Source organism: Lepus europaeus, chromosome 21 (assembly GCF_033115175.1).
Source record: "Lepus europaeus isolate LE1 chromosome 21, mLepTim1.pri, whole genome shotgun sequence".
Lineage (NCBI taxonomy): Eukaryota > Metazoa > Chordata > Mammalia > Lagomorpha > Leporidae > Lepus > Lepus europaeus.
The window spans coordinates 18,549,049-18,566,937 of NC_084847.1; the positions used below are offsets into that span (position 1 = coordinate 18,549,049).

The window sequence follows — 17,889 nt, forward strand, 5'->3', positions numbered from 1 at the left end:
ACAAGTGTGACGGCTCCACCCACAAGCAGCAAAGCCCAGTAGGCGGGAAGGAGAGAGTCTGTTATCAGAGTGTGGGATGAGACCGGGAACATGGACTTGGACGTTTCCTGCACCCTGTAGACATTTCCTTCCCCTTCTCCATGAACTTGAAGTCCCTGCTCTTTTTTTTTTTTTTTTTTTGTAATGACCTTTCAGTTTTTCTATTAGTTGTGGCTTTTCTTTCTCCAGCCGTAAAGTATATAAGATTTATTTATCTGAAAGGCAGAGTTACAGAGAGAGAGAGAGAGATCCTCATTCTGCTGGTTCACTCCCCAAATGGCCTCAATGGCTGGAGCTGCGCCAATCCACAGCCATGAGCCAGGGCCCTCTTACGGGTCTTCCATGTAGGTGCAGGGCCCAAGGACTTGGGCCATCTTCCACTGCTTTCCCAAGCCATAGCAGAGAGACAGATCGGAAGTGGAACAGCCGGGACTCAAACCACAGCCCATATAGGATGCCGGTGCTGTAGGAGGTGGCTTTACCTGCTATGCCACAGCGCCAGCCTCTCCCATGCATGTATTTATTTGGGAGGTAGAGGGAGTTCCCATATACTGGCTCCCTCTGCAAATGCCTGCAACTGCAGGACTGAAGCCAGGAGCCAGGAACTCAACCAAGTCTTCACCCATAGGCGGCAGGAACCCAATTCCTTGAGCCACCACTGCCTCCCAGGGTCTGCACCAGCAGGAGGTACAGTCGGGAACCAAAGGCGGGCATTGAACGCAAGCACTGTGACCAGGATGCGGGCATCTTAACTGGCTTCTCGGCAGTCAGGCCAAATACCTTCCCAGCCCCTGCCCTTTTGTGTGTCCTGTTGCTCGTGGCTGGGAGGAGTGGTCCACAGAGGGCAGTGTCCCCACGAGTGCTTACCACTCCAGCTCCCCCTCCACATCTAAGTCACCCTCCTAGGGACTCCAGGGTCCAGTCCGTGACTCAGCACTGTCCAGATTCTTGGTCTCAAACCCACGTGACATAGGCCAAAGGGATTTGGCTGTGTGATGGAAGATCCAGAATGTCAGACCTCGCCCAGTGCAGGTGCTTAAGGCGTGTGCGTCTGTGGGCCCCAAGTCTGTTAGACAACCCCGAGGGGAGAAGCCCCTGCCCTACCCTGAATTCCAGTGAAAGCACCTGATGAGGCTTGCACTGGCAGGTCGCCCCACACATGTTAGCCATGGGCGTCGAAGGTTTGCTAGTGAACACTCAGCATGAGCCAGGAGCTTTCAGGCAAGTGCTGCGTACCACAGTTTTGCTGGGTCACCCAGCAGGGTGTCGACCTCTTGCCATTATTCGGGTGCCCAAAGCCTCTAGGGGTACAGCCTGGGGTGAAGGAGGACGTGTCCTGTGGCGCCCTGCCCACAGGATGTGTTCTATATGCTGTGTGCACTGCCGAAGCCTGTGCCAGGTGCCGTGTATTGTCAGCACGCCCCTCCCGTGCCCCCACCTCACCCCGTGGAGGACCCTCGGGCTCAGAAGTGGCAGCCTCTGTCCCAGGCAGGCGGGGTGCAGAACCTCCAGCTCCCTGTGCTCTCCGGGAAGAGCACCTGGGCTTTATTTTTTCCCACCATTTTTTTTTCTTTGCTTGGTTCTCTATATCTTAAGGGCACTAACTTGTGTTTGGGAGTTGCTTTTTTAAACTTGGAATCTTGGCATTAACAATAAAGTTAATTTGTTAAATTTGATTGGCTTTATTTATTCATTGACTTCACTTAAAACAGCATGTGCACAAGAAATGCCGAGAGTTGGACCAGTCAGTCTCACAGATCCCCTGGCTTCCGGGCAGCCCCTGCTCTGGCCTGATCCTATAGGAAAGAAGTCACAGCACAGGCGTAAGCACGAGGGTTCGCTCCATTAGCAGTGGTCAGCGTGAGAGTGGGGTGGGAATTCCTCTGTGGGAACTGGGCAGGAGGGAAGCGCCTGGCTTGTCTGGAGCCCTTGCTCATGTCCCTGTTGCTTGCTTCATTCACCACTCCCCAAACTGCACTGCTCTTCCAGTCTGCCCCTCCCCTAGTCCGTGACAGCGCCGGCCCAGCAGCAAGCCATGGACCTGGGGACGCACCTGACCAAGGCCGGCCGTTTCCATTCCCGTAGTCTCCAGTCCTCTGCCCATGGGTTCTTCGGTTATCATCAGGGTCACCCCCTTCAGAGCACTCTTTGTGTAACTATTAGTGACTGACCGCACACACACCCACCTCTTCCCTCCACACAGTCCTCTAGTGGCCCCCACTGGGCAGGACTTCCTCTGTGGCCTGGTTCTGGCCACTTCTTCAACTGCAGGCCGCTCCTCCCACCCTCGTCTGTGCTGTAGCAGTGTCCCCAGAGTGAACGAGCCACCCTACCACTCCTGTTGCACCTCCTGGAACCCACCTACCCTTTCCTACACAGCCTCAGGAGTACTGCTCGGGCACCTAGGCTGCTGATACAGGTCATTGCAAGAGGACCGCCCAGGAAGACCTTCCTGGTGTAAGCAGCTCCACGCCTCTGAGCCACCGGCAGGCTTTTCACACCGACCTTTAAGTAGTACTTTCCATCGGTTATAATTTAGAAAATACTGATTCGGGGCTGGCAATGTGGCATGGCAGGCTGAGCCACATCCTACAGTGCCAGCATCTCACATGGGCTCTGGTCCAGCTCCCTGCTAATGCGCCTGGGAAAGCAGTGAAAGATGGCCCAAGTGCTTGAGCCCCTGCATCCACTTGGGGGAGACCTAGAATCTCTTGGCTTTGGCCTGGCCCAACCTCAGCCATTCTGGCCATCTGGGGAGTAAGCCAGCGGATGGAAGATCTGTGTACCTCCTTGCTCTGTGTGAAACACGTCTCCATGTCATGTAAAATTGTCTTTATTCAGCCAGCCTCGTTGGGCATCCAGTTGTGTCACTGGTGTACTCCTTACTGTGTGTATCCTGTTGAGTCTTCTGGCACACAGTGAACGCATGCATCACCTAGTCACCAGTAGCATTTGATTTTTTTTTTCTGTTTGTTTAGGCAAACCATTTGAAACCTGCAGACATGAGCTTTTTTTTTTTTTTTTTTTTTTTTTGTCTATTTATTTGAAAGGCAGAGTGACAGAGGAACAGAGAGAGACATCTTCCATTTGCTGCTTCACTTCCCAAATGGCTGCAATGGCTGGGGCTGGACCGGCCTGAACTCAGGAGCCTCATCCAGGTCTCCCACTTGGGTGCAGGGGCCCAAGCACTTGGGCTGTCCAAGGTTGCTTTCCCAGGCCACTAGCTGGGAGCTAGAATGGAAGTGGAACAGCCGGGACTCAAATGGGTGCCCCCATGGGATGCCACCGCCTGCCCATGACACTGAAAGTCCACACGAGGCAGGCATTTGGCTCAGCAGTGACGTCAGCGGTATCTGCCTGAATCGAGTCCAGCTACTCCGTTTTCAATCCAGCTTCCTGTTAATGCAGACCCTACGAGGCAGCAGATGATGGCTCAAGTGTGTGGGCCCCTGCCACTATGTGGGAGACCCGGGTTGCGTTCCAGGCTCCTGGTCTCAGTTGTGAGCATTTGGGGAATTAACCAATGGATGAAGATCTTTGTCTCTGCCTTTCAAATAAAATGAAAATAAATAAGGTTTACGCAGAAAAAGCCCCTGCCCTATAGACTGTCTCACCTTCTGGTTGTGTTTCACCATCAGATTCAGGTTAAAAGATTGCAGCAAGTGGGGCCAGCACTGTGGGCGTAGTGGGCTACGCCTCTGCCTGTGGTGCTGGCATCCCACATGGGCACTGGTTCGAGTCCTGCTGCTCCACTTCGGATCTAGCTCTGCTATGGCCTGGGAAAGCAGACGGCCCAACTGCTTGGGCCTCTGCACCCATGTGGGAGACTTGGAAGAGGCTCCTGGCTTTGGATCAGCTCAGCTCTGGACATTGCTATCATTTGGGAGTGAGCCAGCAGTTGGAAGACCTTTCTCTCTGTCTCTCCCTCTCTAACTTTGCCTCTCAAATAAATAAATAAATCTTTAAAAAATAAGGTTTAAAAAAGAAGATTGTAGCAAGAACAGCTCAGGGCTCACACACTCAGTGCCCACGCCAGCGGCAGCACGGGAGGCTGGGCTGCTGCACTGCTGGTGACGCCATGTGTGACAGAGTCAAGGGATTGTGTCTCCCGCACAGGGTGGAGAGCTCGGAGGTGGGAGATGTACTGGACTTGGTGAGAAGATTCCAGTGCCTGACCTGGAGATCCAGGGGCTGAACAGCTGGGATCAGGTCAGCACGGGGCCCGCAGAGGGAACTGCCTACAGCAGACACACACATCCCCACGGGTATTTTGGGGAGGCCGATGAGGACAAATACATGTAATTCCATTTATTCCGTTCTCCAGTCCGCACGCACTTTGGAATGCTACATTTGGCTGATATGCTGGTACATATCTAGAATATTCCAGTAGGTTCTTGGAACAGACTTTGTTGTTTCAACCCCTAGATCCTAAGTGGTATCACCAGTGAGTTAACCTATATGTGTGTGATCCAGGCTCCGTCAGGACTTAGGAAAGCTATAGAGTGATGGCAACGGCCACTCTGCTGCAGGTGCACAGTTAAAATGTGAGCAGACCGGTGGCAGACTGAGAACAGCTATGTGGGATTTGACAGAGGACATCTTGGAGAATGTCACCAAAACCACCCCGACGTTAACCTATGTACGTTCCAATAACGAACCGCGTGCAGCACCGTTTGGCTTCCTGTTGGATCCCCAGTGTCTACTAAGCACCCAACTTGTTGAATAAATGAAGCCGTCAGAAAGAACGAAGCTCCCTAGGCTGCAATCTGGCAGCATGCCAAGATGCTTTTTAAGTAATAAAAGCAGGCAGAGGTGGGCACTTGGCTCAGTAATTAAGATGCCACTCAGGAAGCCCACATGCCCTATCGGGGGTGCCTGCATTCAGTTCAAGTCCTAGGTCTGCTTCCAGTTCCAGCTTCCTGCTAATGTACACCCTGGAGCCAGCAGCGGGGAATCCTGGGCTCTGGCCTTCCACCTGGCCCAATCCCAATCCCAACAATGGGAGATCCTGTCCAATGAATGCTGCTGATTACCGAAAAGGAGGGCTGGGGTAGCTAGGGCTATACAGAAGGAACCGGTGGCCCTACTCACTGCTGACCCCTCTCACAGACTAGACAGTTCAGTAGAACAAGCTGTTTTAGGATGTGAGTCTCACATGAAATCTCATTAAGAGCTAGATTACACATCAACCCCACGGAACAAACACAGTGCCAAGCACAGAAGGGGCAGAATCCAAGTCACCGATGGGAGACAAAGGGACACGCTGTCAAGCCCCACCAGGAATGATGCCCTCCCAAACTATTCAATCCCCATACTTTGGGATAAAGAATTAGCTCCGCATGCTGTTACCTCCTAACACGTCTGATAGTTAGCTGATGGAAACCAAAAAAGTCAATTTTTTTTGAAGCCCAAAGTCCTTTAATCCTGAACGCATTCATTCCTTCTACTGAAGGCTGGGGAGAGGAAGTTATTTCAAGCACACTGTGGGAAAAGCTATGTGTCTGACACAGGTTAATGCCAAGGGCACAGCAGCCCAACCGTTACGAATACTATGCACTGGCAGCAGCCTTTACGACCTCACTGAAAAACTGAAGACAGAAAATGTTGGCTTTATAGGTTTATTTCCACAGGGCAAAACACTTACACAATTTAAATACAAGTCCGACAGAATCACTGTCGAGGCCAGCGAGCTCCCAGCACGCCTTCCCACTTGCAGAGCCTTGCGGCGATCTCGCAGGTGCTCCCCGGGCGAGGAGGGGCTCTGGCGAAGACAAGGAGAGTTCAGCGGTGCTCTCTGGTGTACCGTTACCCACCACCACCTCCCTCGGGTGCTCAGTGCGGGGCAGGTAAAGCCAGGCCTCGGAAACAGCAGCTACTGCTGATGGGGAGGTCTGCTGATACACGCTGCTCGGTCTGCCGTCACAAAGCCCCACGTAGGTCCTGTCGTCATCCCCACGTATACTTGAGGACACTCGCAGAGTGAAGCCCCCTGCCTGAGCGCCAGGCTCACAGACTGGCAGAGGTGGGAATAAACCTGGTGGGCCAGCCCACGAGGCTCTCCATCACCCGGCTGCCTCGCTAGCAGGCTGGGCGGGCTGTGGGCGAGCCACCATGGCTCCCTCACCAGCAGGCTGGGCGGGCCATGGGCGAGCCACCACAGCTCCCTTGCTAGTAGGCTGGGGGGCTCTCCCTGTCACCCTGCCTCCCTCGCTAGCATCTGGGTGGGCCGTGGGTGAGCCACCATGGCACTTGGGTAGTCTGTACACGACTGCCTCCAAGAGGAGGGCTGAGAACCGAGGGTGTTTGTCTGGGAAGGAGGGGCTCTCACCCCCTCTGGAGGAGGCAGGGAACTGGAAGGGCCTGCATTTGTGCCAGGCGCTTCCATTTTTTTTACTTCTTCTTGGGTCTTGCGTTATTGAAGAGCCACGGGTTAATTACATGAAGAACATAACTGCGGCACTTACCTGCCATTTTATTCATAGACGTCCTTCTTATCTGCAATGTAATCTACTATTTCTTGTGGACACATTAGCTTTTCTGCATCTATATCAGGGATTTCGAACCCTAAAAGGAAAACGTACAACCATGTGTGAGTGTTGAAGCAGCAAAGCCGTTAGAGATGAAAGCACCTGGCCCTGGAGGGTCATCACAGGGTTCCAGCAACGCTGAATCCCATTTACTTGTGAGTCACTTAGCTGCGAGACAACACGTACATCAGGCTGTGTATAGCAGTTGTTCTGTGGGACGGGATTCTCCTGAAAAACCCCTCCTGTTAAAGGATACACTGCAGTGGGCTTTAACAGGCACAGGCGGTGCGCCCATCACCGGGAATTACAGAACACCTGTATCAGCCCAGCAGCACCGCTAGTTACCCATCCGTCACTCCCTACTCTCCTCACCACCGGCAACCACTACTTCCTGTCCCTAAGGATTTGCCTCCTCAGGACATTGCACAGAAATCTAACCTTAACATATAGGGGCTTTGGGGCCAGCTTTGTGGTGTAGTAGGTAAAGTCGCCGCCTGTGGTGCTGGCATCCCATATGGGTGCCGGTTCTAGCCCTGGCTGCTCCTCTTCCAATCCAGTTCTCTGCTATGGCCTGGGAAAGCAGTAGAGGATGGCTCAAGTCCTTGGGCCCCTGTACCCGTGTGGGAGAGCCATAGGAAGCTCCTGGCTTCGGATTGGCCCGGCTCCGGCTGTTGCAGCCATTTGGGGAGTGAACCAGTGGATGGAAGACCTTTCTCTGTCTCTCCCTCTCACTGTAACTCTGCCTCTCAAGTAAATAAATAAAAGTTTTAAATAAATAAATAAAATACACGGGCTTCTGCAGCTGTTTTCACTTTCTCAAGGTTCACCCATGTCGGACCGGGTATCATTCTGCCTTCCTGTTGAGGAACGGCTGGGTTTTCAGAGTTCACATTTGGGAAGCACCTTCTGTGGGCCAGATGCCGAGCTAGGCACTGTACATTACACTGCTCATTTTCCCAGCAGTCCCAGTCCTGATGTTCTTCGGTTGCCTCCCCACTTCACAGCTGAGGACAGGGGCTCTGAGAGATGCCATCAGTTGTGTGGGCTCACACACAGCTCGGCCCACCCGCAGATGGGGTTCTCTGAACCGAGTCCTCTCAGTAGGACGGCACAGACGGCCCGGGGCTTCCTGCTCCTGCAACTCACCCAGAAGGGAGCTTTCCAAGGTCTCATGTGCACAACAAGCAGTCTCTGCAGAGAACGTGGAGTGTGCAAGGAGGCGTTACAGGAAGCCAAGGCCCGAGGGCTGTGCCTCGTCCTCACTACACCGTTCCTTCCACCTCGTTCTCGAAGCGGGCTAAGGTGACCCACCACCTCTACAGGTGAGCCTCCTGGAACCCCATCTTCAGAATCTAAGTCCTGGGGCTGGCATTGTGGTGCGGCAGGCTAAGAATCTAGGTCCCACAAGTCCCCAGGCCCTCTCTGGTCATTCGCACTGGGTACCAGCCAGGGCTCACAGCCAGGCCTGCACTAAATGCTGTCTGAATAAATGCACTCTTCCTGGCATTTATTTCACCTAAGGGTAAGGATATGGTGGCCAGCTGGGGGGAGGTGAATGCTATTTTGCTGTTTCTGTTAGTATTTGATTCCTGCTCTCAGCACTGCTTTCGATTTAATCCACCTAAATCAAGCAGCACAGCATGCAGATCCAAGACCAAGCCGGTGTGTGTTACCAAATTCGTCTTCCATGGCCATGATAATCTCCACTTGGTCCAAACTGTCTAAGCCCAGGTCTTTCATAAAATGGGAATTTACCGAGAGCTGCAAGAAAAGAACATCAAAGACAAAATTTAGCAGACTTAATGCCACTTAATCAATGCCACTTAATCGTTACACAGAAGGCTGTTTTTCACATGCAGGCCATAGCTGACGCCTGTGTGTGTACATAAAAGCAATGCTGGCACGTACATGGTGCACCTGCACAGCTGTCATCTTAGGAGCTGCGTTTGCAAGTGGCTGACGAAGCGTGTAAGGTTACAGAAAGGACTTCACTGTCCGTGTGGCTGCGCTCTGTGATAACCGCCCTGGGTGAGCCCTGCCGGAGCTGGGTTCCTCGCTGCCTTCCTGAAAGCCAGCCCACACCCTGGAAATGGCAGTGCTCTCCCTCAGCAGTCACCGTGGGGCAGGTGTTTCGCCTTGTGGGCCCAACCACAGCGCCCAGGTTTGAGTCCTGGCTCTGGCTTCTGATGCCGGCTTCCTGTAAATGCAGACCCTGCAAGGCAGCAGGTTATCCCTCAGGTGACTGGGCTCCTGGCCCCCATGGGAGACCTGGACCTCCTCCTCAGCTCACAGCTGCAGCCCCGGCTGCTGCAGGTATCTGGGGAGTGAACCAGCAGACGGGAAGTCTCTGTCTGCCTCTTTAAAACAACATGAGCACTCCCACATCAAAAACTATCAAACCCATACAGCATATTCAATTAATGAAGAAAGAATATTTCAAAATCTTTATTTCATTTCTATCTGAAAAGCAGAGAGGGGGAGAGAGATCTTCCACCCACTGGTTCACTCCCCCAAATGCCCACAACAGCTCGGGCTGGATCAGGCTGAAGCCAGGAGCCTAGAACTGCATCTGGGTCTCCCACAGGGGTAGCAGGGGCTCAAGGACTAGAGCCAAGTACCAGGCCATCTTCTACTGCCATCTGAAGGCACATCAGGCAAGGGGCCAGCACTGTGGCACAGTGTTAAAGCCCTGGCCTGAAGCGCCAGCATCCCATATAGCCACCAGTTTGAGTCCCGACTGCTCCGCTTCCCATCCAGCTCTCTGCTATGACCTGGGAGAGCAGTAGAAGATGGCCCCAGTCCTTGGGCCCCTGCACCCGTGTGAGAGACCTGGAAGAAGTTCCTGGCTCCTGGCCGGCACCGTGGCTTAACAGGCTAATCCTCCGCCTTGCGGCGCCGGCACACCGGGTTCTAGTCCCTGCTGGGGCGCCGGATTCTATCCCGGTTGCCCCTCTTCCAGGCCAGCTCTCTGCTATGGCCTGGGAAGGCAGTGGAGGATGGCCCAAGTGCTTGGGCCCTGCACCCACATGGGAGACCAGGAGAAGCACCTGGCTCCTGGCTTCGGATCAGCGAGATGCGCCGGCCGCAGGGGCCATTGGAGGGTGAATCAATGGCAAAAGGGAAGACCTTTCTCTCTCTCTCACTGTCCACTCTGCCTGTCCAAAAAAAAAAAAAAAAAAGTTCCTGACTTCAGATCAGCACGGCTCCAGCCACTGCGGCCAACTGGGGAGTGAACCAATGGATAGAAGACCCCTCTCTCTCTCTCTCTCTCTCTGCCTCTCCTCTCTCTGTGTAACTCTGACTTTCAAATAAATAAATAAATCTTTAAAAACAAAAAACAAAATCACAACAGTGTACCAGCACTCGGACTTTCCCTGGCGGGCGGGAGACACGCATGAGCACATGTAAGATACCGTGTGAGCACACGTCTCACACAGCTTGCCCATCTCGGAAGCTGTTTCCCAGAAGGGGAACTCGGTGGCCGGGGCTTCGAACATCCTCTTGGACCGTTTCAATCTCATGCCACGTGCTTCAGTGCGCCAACAGAAAACAAGCTGATTACCTTCTCTGGGTCAATCTTGTCGTAGAGTTTCAAGACGTAAAGAACGCGGTCCCTGATGCCCTCCAGCGTCAGAGGGGGCGCATCACTGTACTGGCGGCACAGCTGTGTAACACTCCCTGGCACCTAGGGCAAGGACAGGAAGGAAACGTTTGTCCTTGAACCTGAAATGCCGCCACATACATGCACACACCTACTGATGTCTTACACAAAGCTATCCTGGGGGTTACGGAACCAGCCTCCTGGATTCCAACAGGCCACTGGGACAGTCCAAGTCGCTGGTCCGGTTCCGCAGCATCACCTGGGCCTCCTTTCCTCCCAGAGTAAGGACCCCTCTGATACCCAGTTCGTCCTGCAGCAAAGCCCCGGTCTCCTCACGACATCGTCGGCATCCACAAAGCACGGCCACCTTCCCTGGGCAGCCCCGAGCCACGCAGTAACCCACGTGGAAGAGCTGTGGTGGGAAACTGTGAGGACCGCCCACTCTGGCTCCAGCAACGATTACAGTGACCTGGGCCCTGGCCACTGGAGCTGGTCACCGGCCCGAGGGGTGATGGGAGCCCAGCGGTCATCACACTGCAACCTCTTTCCCATCGGGGCAGGCTTGCCTGGTGCTCCCTGGCCACAGCGTGAGCCTCTCTGACCTCTGCCATGGCACAGGTGTTCGATGTACAACTGCGTATCAAGTTCTGTCCGGATTTCACTCACCAAACGTGCAACAAGCCCCAGTGCACACGGCAGAGGGTCTGATGCCAAGGCAGGCACACAGGTACTCAGAAAGCTCATGGGAAAAATGGAATTAAAAGATAAACTCAGGAGCAGGTGTTTATTAGCCCAGAGGGTTCAGACACCCGCGGCCCGTTTCAGGGGCCTCGGCTCAATTCCTGACTCTGTGCTGTTGCAGCCACTTGGGGAGTGAACCAGCGGATCAGAGATCTCTCGATTTCCATCTCTCCCTAACTCTGCCTTTCAAATACAAAAAAAAAAATAAATATTAAAAAGAAAAGGAGTGTTCTGAGGGGTGCAGAGTGCTTTTCCTCGGCCTCCATTTCTGGTCTCCGTTCCAAGGACAGCACAGGCTGAGACCTGGGAGAGGGGCTCCTCACTAGGCCTGCTCATCAACCGCCCGGAAAAGGTTTCCAAGTCACTGATAAAAGGAAGATGCAGGCCGGTGCCGTGGCTTAACAGGCTAATCCTCCGCCTTACGGCGCTGGCACACCAGGTTTTAGTCCCGGTTGGGGCGCTGGATTCTATCCCGGTTGCCCCTCTTCCAGGCCAGCTCTCTGCTATGGCCTGGGAAGGAAGTGGAGGATGGCCCAAATCCTTGGGCCCTGCACCCGCATGGGAGGCCAGGAGAAGCACCTGGCTCCTGGCTTCGGATCAGCGAGATGCGCCTGCCGCAGCACCCATTGGAGGGTGAACCAACAGCAAAAAGGAAGACCTTTCTCTCTCTCTCTATCCACTCTGCCTGTCAAAAAAAAAAAAAAAAAAAAAAAAAGGAAGATGCAGAGAAGTCCGGAGAGGAGGAGGGAGAACACACGAGCTGACGGTGGTAATGACAGAAGCCTGCAGTGGGACAGAGCCCCTGCCAGGGTTCAAGAAACATGGCATTCAGGACTGGCGCTGTGGCACAGCGGGTTAACACCGTGGCCTGAAACGCTGGCATCCCATATAGGTGCTGGTTCTAGTCCCGGCTGCTCCACTTCTGATCCAGCTCCCTGCTGTGGCCTGGGAAAGCAGTAGAAGATGGCCCAAGTCCTTGGGCCCCTGCACCCCTGTGGGAGACCTGGAAGAAGCACCTGGCTCCTGGCTTTGGATCAGCACAGCTCCGGCTGTTGTGGCTAATTGGGGAGTGAACCATCGGGTAGAAGACCTCTCTCTCTCTGCCTTTCCAATAAATGAATAAATCAATCTTAAAAAGAAAGAAAAAAAGAAACATGGCAGAATCAGTGGCGAGGAGCCAGAAAGAAAAGGGGAGGCCACTGGGTTCACAGGGGAAAGGAGGGCGCTGGCGAGGACGTGTTCCTGCGCACGCTGCCCACGTGGGCCACTAGGTGTCAGCATCGTCCGCAGCAGTGCCCTGGGCAATTCCACCCAAAGTGGGAGACAGCAGAGGGCTCAGCAAGAGGCAGGGAGGTCAATGGGCCCAGCCTCAGAGCCTGGAAGTAGGCTGCTTGCACCTGGGAAGGTTACTTAACCTCTCTGGGCCTCAGTTTTCTTATCCACAAAATGGGGAAAGACAACAGCATCACAACAGGACTGTGGTGAAGCACCAGCAAGACACAGAGGGCTTAGAAACACTGCTGCCTCCAGGGCCAGCGATGTGGCGCAGCGGGCCCAGCCTCCACCTGCGGCACCAGGTTCCAGTCCCAGCTGCTCCCTTCCGATCCCTGCTAATGGCCTGGGAAACAGTGGAAAATGCTTGGGCCTCTGCATCCGTGTAGGAGACGTCTCCTGGCTTCTGATCGGCCCAGCTCCAGCCATTGCGGCCATTTGGGGAGTGAACGAGGGGATGGAAGATTCTCTCTCTGTAACTCGGCCTCAATTAAATAAATAAATCTTCGGGAAAAAAAAAGATTTCAAAAAGAAAAAGAAAAACTGGTACATTCGAGGGTTCTTCAAAAAGTTCATGGAATTAAAAAATAAAGTTTCTGAAATTCATGCATAGTATTTTTACCAACATGCGTTTTTCATGAACTTGTTGAGGAGTGCCACTTGGGGTTACCCAGTAGGGCCATGACGACCATGACCGGCCAGTGTCCCTCCAAACACCTGATGCCGCTCCTTCCCTCTCAGGCCTCCTTTTGGCTCTTTACTGACTTCTCACTAAGCCCAGCTACAGGGCTGCCCTAAGCTCTGGCATACACCTCCTCTGGGAGATACACAATGAGGAAACTGAGGCAGAGCAGGTGAACTGCCCCACCGCGGGCTCCAGCGCACCGCCTGTGGAGGGTCTTCTTCCTGCTAGGTCTCTGCTGTTTAAGGGGAGGCTACAGGACAGGCAAGCCCCTGTCAGCAGCCAACACGGCTTGTTTTACGTGTTAACCGGCCCTCCCCAAGATCCACGCTTACTAACTCCACGCGAGGGGCTGAAGCTGTGGCACGCGCCACCTGTGTCGCCAGCATCCCATGCAGGCGCCTGTTCATGGCCCAGCTTTCTGGAGCATTTCAGATGGATTAGGGATGTTCAACCTGCAGCTGGCATGGCCGAGCTGGTCCTGCGCAAGTGCTCTGTCTTCTCCTTGGCACCACGCCCCGCAGAACTGCTAGAAAATGCTCCTTGTCCGCAAGGTGCCAGCACGTTCAGACCTGCGGCCTGCCTGGACCCAGCGTTGAGACATCCAAGTTCCGTGTTAAGCTACTCCCCTTGTTTTTCTTTTTTCTTATCTTCTGTCTTATATCTTGTATTTTTATACCCAGGAAAGCTGCCTTAGCTCCTTTTTTGGAGTAAAAGGGCAAAATTAGGATGTAAATAAATAACTAGTTGCTCTTGGGTGAGCATACTAGATTTTTTTTTAAGATTTATTTACTTGAGAGGCAGAGTTACAGAGAGGGAGAAACAGAGAGAGAGGTCTTCCGCCTGCTGGTTCACTCCCCAAATGGGCATGACAACTGGAGCTGGGCCGATCCGAAGCCAGCAGCTTCTTCCGGGTCTCCCACGTGGGTGCAGGGGCCCAAGCACTTGGGCCGTCCTCCACTGCTTTCCCAGGCCACAGCAGAGAGCTGGATGGGAAGAGGAGCAGCCTGGCCTGGAACTGGCACTCACATGGGATGTAGGCACCGCAGAGGAAAGCCTATCCTATCCTACTACGCCACAGCGCTGGCCCCAAGCATAGTGGATTTTTTTTTTTTTTTTTTTGACAGGCAGAGTGGATAGTGAGAGAGAGAGAGACAGAGAGAAAGGTCTTCCTTTTTGCCGTTGGTTCACCCTCCAATGGCTGCTGCGGCCAGCGCATCTCGCTGATCGGAAGCCAGGAGCCAGGTGCTTCTCCTGGTCTCCCATGTGGGTGCAGGGCCCAAGCACTTGGGCCATCCTCCACTGCCTTCCCAGGCCATAGCAGAGAGCTGGCCTGGAAGAGGGGCAACCGGGATAGAATCTGGCGGCCCAACCGGGACTAGAACCCGGTGTGCCGGCGCCGCAAGGCGGAGGATTAGCCTGTTAAGCCATGGCGCCGGCCTATATAGTGGATGTTTTAAAGAGGGAAATTTTTACAGCAGGAAACAGGCAGAATGAGCAATAGTCCAGATGAGATGAAAATTGCTGGAGACTTGGGACATATATTAACAGAAACCAAGAGAGAAGAGACCACCCATGGAGTGTGTGTGTGACACAAAACCCTGAGACACAGGAACATTTAAGAGCTAGAAAAAGTGGGGCCAGTGCTGGGGCACAGTAGGTTAGGCATCTGCCCGCAGCACCAGCATCCCACCAGCATCCAGTATGCGTGTCAATTCGAGTCCTGGCTGCTCCACTTCTGCCTGACGGCCTGGGAAAGCAGTAAAAGGTGGCCCGAGTGCTTGGGCCCCTGCACGCGCGTGGGAGACTGGCAGGAAGCTCCAGAAAGATCCAGAGGAGGCTCCTGGCTCTGGATTGACACAACTCTGGCCATTGCAGCCATCTGGGGAGTGAACCAATGGAAGGAAGACCTCTCTGTCTCTCCCTCTCTCTGTAACTTTGCATCTCAAATAAATAAATCTTAAAAAAAAAAAAAAGTTAGAAAAAGTGCCCACAGGTAGCAGCAGAGAGGAGACACATCAAGGGAGAGCAGCTTTGCAACCGCGTAGGGAAGGAAGAGCAGCACAGGGCAGGGGCTGGCCAGTTTACAATAAAGGCTGCAGGTGTCCAGTGTAGACAAGCGCTCACGTCTGTCTTCTGTACCCCAGCTCGCTCTCCGCATCTCTGAATGACCTCTGAACCACTCTGCAAACAGATACAACGGGCCTACTGCCGCCTAGGTCAAGCAGGCAGAGGCAGGGGGACATCTTCAGGCCCCGTGAGATTCAAAGTGTGGGCCCAGGCCACCACCAGCAGGACCCCGGGGGGAGCCCATCCAAGGAGAACTCCCGGGCCCCTTCTCAGCCCTGCTGAATCCAAACCTGTGTTTTAACCCACGTGACAGGCAGGCACAACCAAGTCTGAGAATCGGTGCCGGAGAACTCGCCACTTTAGCCTTACCTTGCAATCCTTCCCAGGGACCACCGAGCAGCCCCCACCCCCGCACTGCTCTTTGAACCCTCAACTTCAAGGTGACCCTGCGAACCACAGCATAGCCGGCAACGCTCCAGGAAGCAATCCGCGTCAAGTTCCCCAGGCGACCTGAACGTGCAGCTAGGATTGACAACCGCGGAGCTGCAGACTCGCCCAAGGTTAAACAAGCTCCGTGCTGCCTGTTTCCCGGTCTTCCAGGAATGGGTGAAGGGTGCCGCCGCGAGAAATGAAGGCAGGCATTCTAGAAGGGAACTGCTCTGGGGGCGCCTGGAGACCGGGGAGGCCTCCCCTTGGCACCCTGTACTCCCCGGGAAAGCGGCGGCGACCGGCGTGTCGGAGGCCGAGCCGCCTCGCACCAGGAGCTCCGCCCACGTCACCTGCACACGCACCTCGGCGGCGCTCCGCGAGGGAGAGGCTGGCACCCGGGCATAGCGGCTCGGACTGGCGCTCCGCGGGTTAGGAGACCAGTCCTGCCCCTCCTCTCGCCCGGGGTCAGGGGTCACCAGGCCTCCCAGCACGGGTCTGCGGAGCAAGCCCGGCGTCCCCCGCCTCACCCCTGCCCCCCGATCCCTGACCCCTGCCCGGCCCCATCAAAGTCACCGCGAGTCACCTGCACGAGCCCCGAGACCGGCTGCAGAGCCCCGAGCCTCGTCCGCGTCCCTGCGGAACACAAGACGGTGCCGAGAGGCCGGACCGAGGCCAGCGCGGGGACGCGGGGCAGCGGGGAGAAGGCCGCAGACAGGCGGCGGACACAGGAGGAAAGGACACGAGCCGCCATGGCTACGCCGACCCAGGATGCCCCGCGCCGCGCCCTCCGGCCCAGGTTTCCTCTCCCGCTGCGCGCGGGCGACGCACAGAGCGGCGCCGTCGGGCGCTGCCGGCGGTGGCGGCCCCTGGCGGCCCCTGGAGGCACTGCAGCCGCGGGCCCCTGCCGCCCAGGAGAGCCCTCAAGACATCAATCATTGGCAATAAGAAATTAATTTTTATTTCTTCTTTGAAATTTCTGAAGTACAGTTACTTACGAGTGTTGGTGCCGTGATTCTTCTGTAGGTGTTAAAATTTACCTAATGCATATCCAAACGTCAGAACCGAAATAGGAATGTGAAAAAGAAAGCATCAAGTTAAACATACTGTGTAGCAGCAGGTGTTACGGTGCTTGGGGGACCCCGTGCCCCAGCTCCGTTTCTGATCCAGCTTCCTGCTAATGCGGCACCCTGGGAGGCAGCAGGCGATGGATGACAGTGGAGATCCTGGCTCCTGGCTTCCGCCTGGCCCAGCCCCAAATATTGTGGGCATCTGGGGAGTGAACCTGCAGATGGAAGATCTTTGGATCGCTGTGCCGATCTGAAGCCAGGAGCCAGGTGCTTTCTCCTGGTCTCCCAAGCGGGTGCAGGGCCCAAGCACCTGGGCCATCCTCCACTGCACTCCCTTGACTGCCCTCCCAGCATGTGATACAGAGTTGTCTCTAATTCACACCATCATAGCCTTTCTGCTTGGACTATCCTCTGCTTCTGCCTCCACCTACTTTTCCTGCAAGACTCAGCTAAGTTGTCATCCTCTATGAAGCTTCTTTTTGAACCTCCCAGGTTGTGCTAACAGCCTAGACTTTAAGCTTTCTTTGCACACACCCTTTAAATTTAAAACACTTGGGGCTGGCAATTTGGCTGGAGCTGGAAATTCAATCCAGGTCTCCCACATGCGTGGCAGGGACCCAAAAGCTACAGCCATGACCTGCTGCTCCAGGGTCTGCATTGGCAGGACGCTGGAATCAGGAGCCACAGCCAGGCACTGCAATATGGAATGTGGGTATCTCAGTGAGCATCTTAACCCCTAGGCTAAATGCCTACTCCACCCGACACTTCTGAAGTACCCTAACTTGTGTTTTGGGATTCGTGAATAAGTGAAATCCTTGTGAGAAGTCCTATGTTATCTATGATGTGGCAGCACACAGTCTCTCTCATGTGATGTTAGAGCACAGGAAAGCGAAGTCTTTTATGAAAATGGGTCAAAGGGTAATAATGACGCCAGCAAAAGCCACTATAAGAAATATAAAAACTATATGAAAAATATACCCTAAGAATGTTAGGCAAATAAATACTTGTAGCTTGAGACAAAATTTCCAATGAAACTACTAGCACATCAATCCTTTAAAAACTAGTCTCTCATATCACTTAAATGAAGGTGAAGATGGTACACTCAGTAAAGCTGTGTGATTGACTCAAAAATAACTAAACCAACAAGGATGGTATAAAGATGTGTTTGAGGACAAAAAAGAACAATGGCATCTCTACATTAGGATATTTTAATAGGATTCATGCTACTTTTCCTAAGTATTTGAAAAAATACTAATAGCATTAAAAAGTATATTGTGTAGGGGCCTGAGTTGTGATGTAGCAGGTTAAACTGCTGCCTGCAATGCTAGCATCCCATATTAGCACCAGTTTGAGTTCATTTCAATTCCAGCTCCCTGCTAATGCCCTTGGGAAAGCAGTGGAAAGCGGCCCAAGTGCTTGGGTCCCTGCTACCCACATGGGGGACCCGGATGGAGTTCCAGA

The 17,889-nt window shown here is 54.0% G+C and overlaps 1 protein-coding gene across 1 annotated transcript; it reads right to left on the reverse strand.

Moving 5' to 3' along the window:
• Positions 1 to 5,643: 5,643 nt before the first annotated feature.
• NDUFAB1 (NADH:ubiquinone oxidoreductase subunit AB1) lies at positions 5,644 to 16,151 on the reverse strand. Its single transcript, XM_062180451.1, has 5 exons — positions 15,945 to 16,151; positions 10,129 to 10,251; positions 8,240 to 8,327; positions 6,504 to 6,603; positions 5,644 to 5,800 (listed from the first exon to the last, which is right to left on the reverse strand). The coding sequence occupies exons 1-4, from the start codon at positions 16,110 to 16,112 to the stop codon at positions 6,512 to 6,514; spliced, it is 471 nt and encodes a 156-aa protein (XP_062036435.1). The 5' UTR covers positions 16,113 to 16,151; the 3' UTR covers positions 5,644 to 5,800; positions 6,504 to 6,511.
• Between the last annotated feature and the right edge of the window lie 1,738 nt (positions 16,152 to 17,889).

Excerpts from the sequence above, each read along its gene's own strand:
- NDUFAB1 (XM_062180451.1), bottom strand. The coding sequence starts at position 16,112 with ATGGCGGCTCGTGTCCTTTCCTCCTGTGTCCGCCGCCTGTCTGCGGCC. Across the intron at positions 10,252-15,944 it reads CGGTCTCGGGGCTCGTGCAG|GTGCCAGGGAGTGTTACACA; the intron begins GTGACTCGCGGT and ends TCCTTGCCCTAG. Across the intron at positions 8,328-10,128 it reads ACAAGATTGACCCAGAGAAG|CTCTCGGTAAATTCCCATTT; the intron begins GTAATCAGCTTG and ends CTTTTCTTGCAG.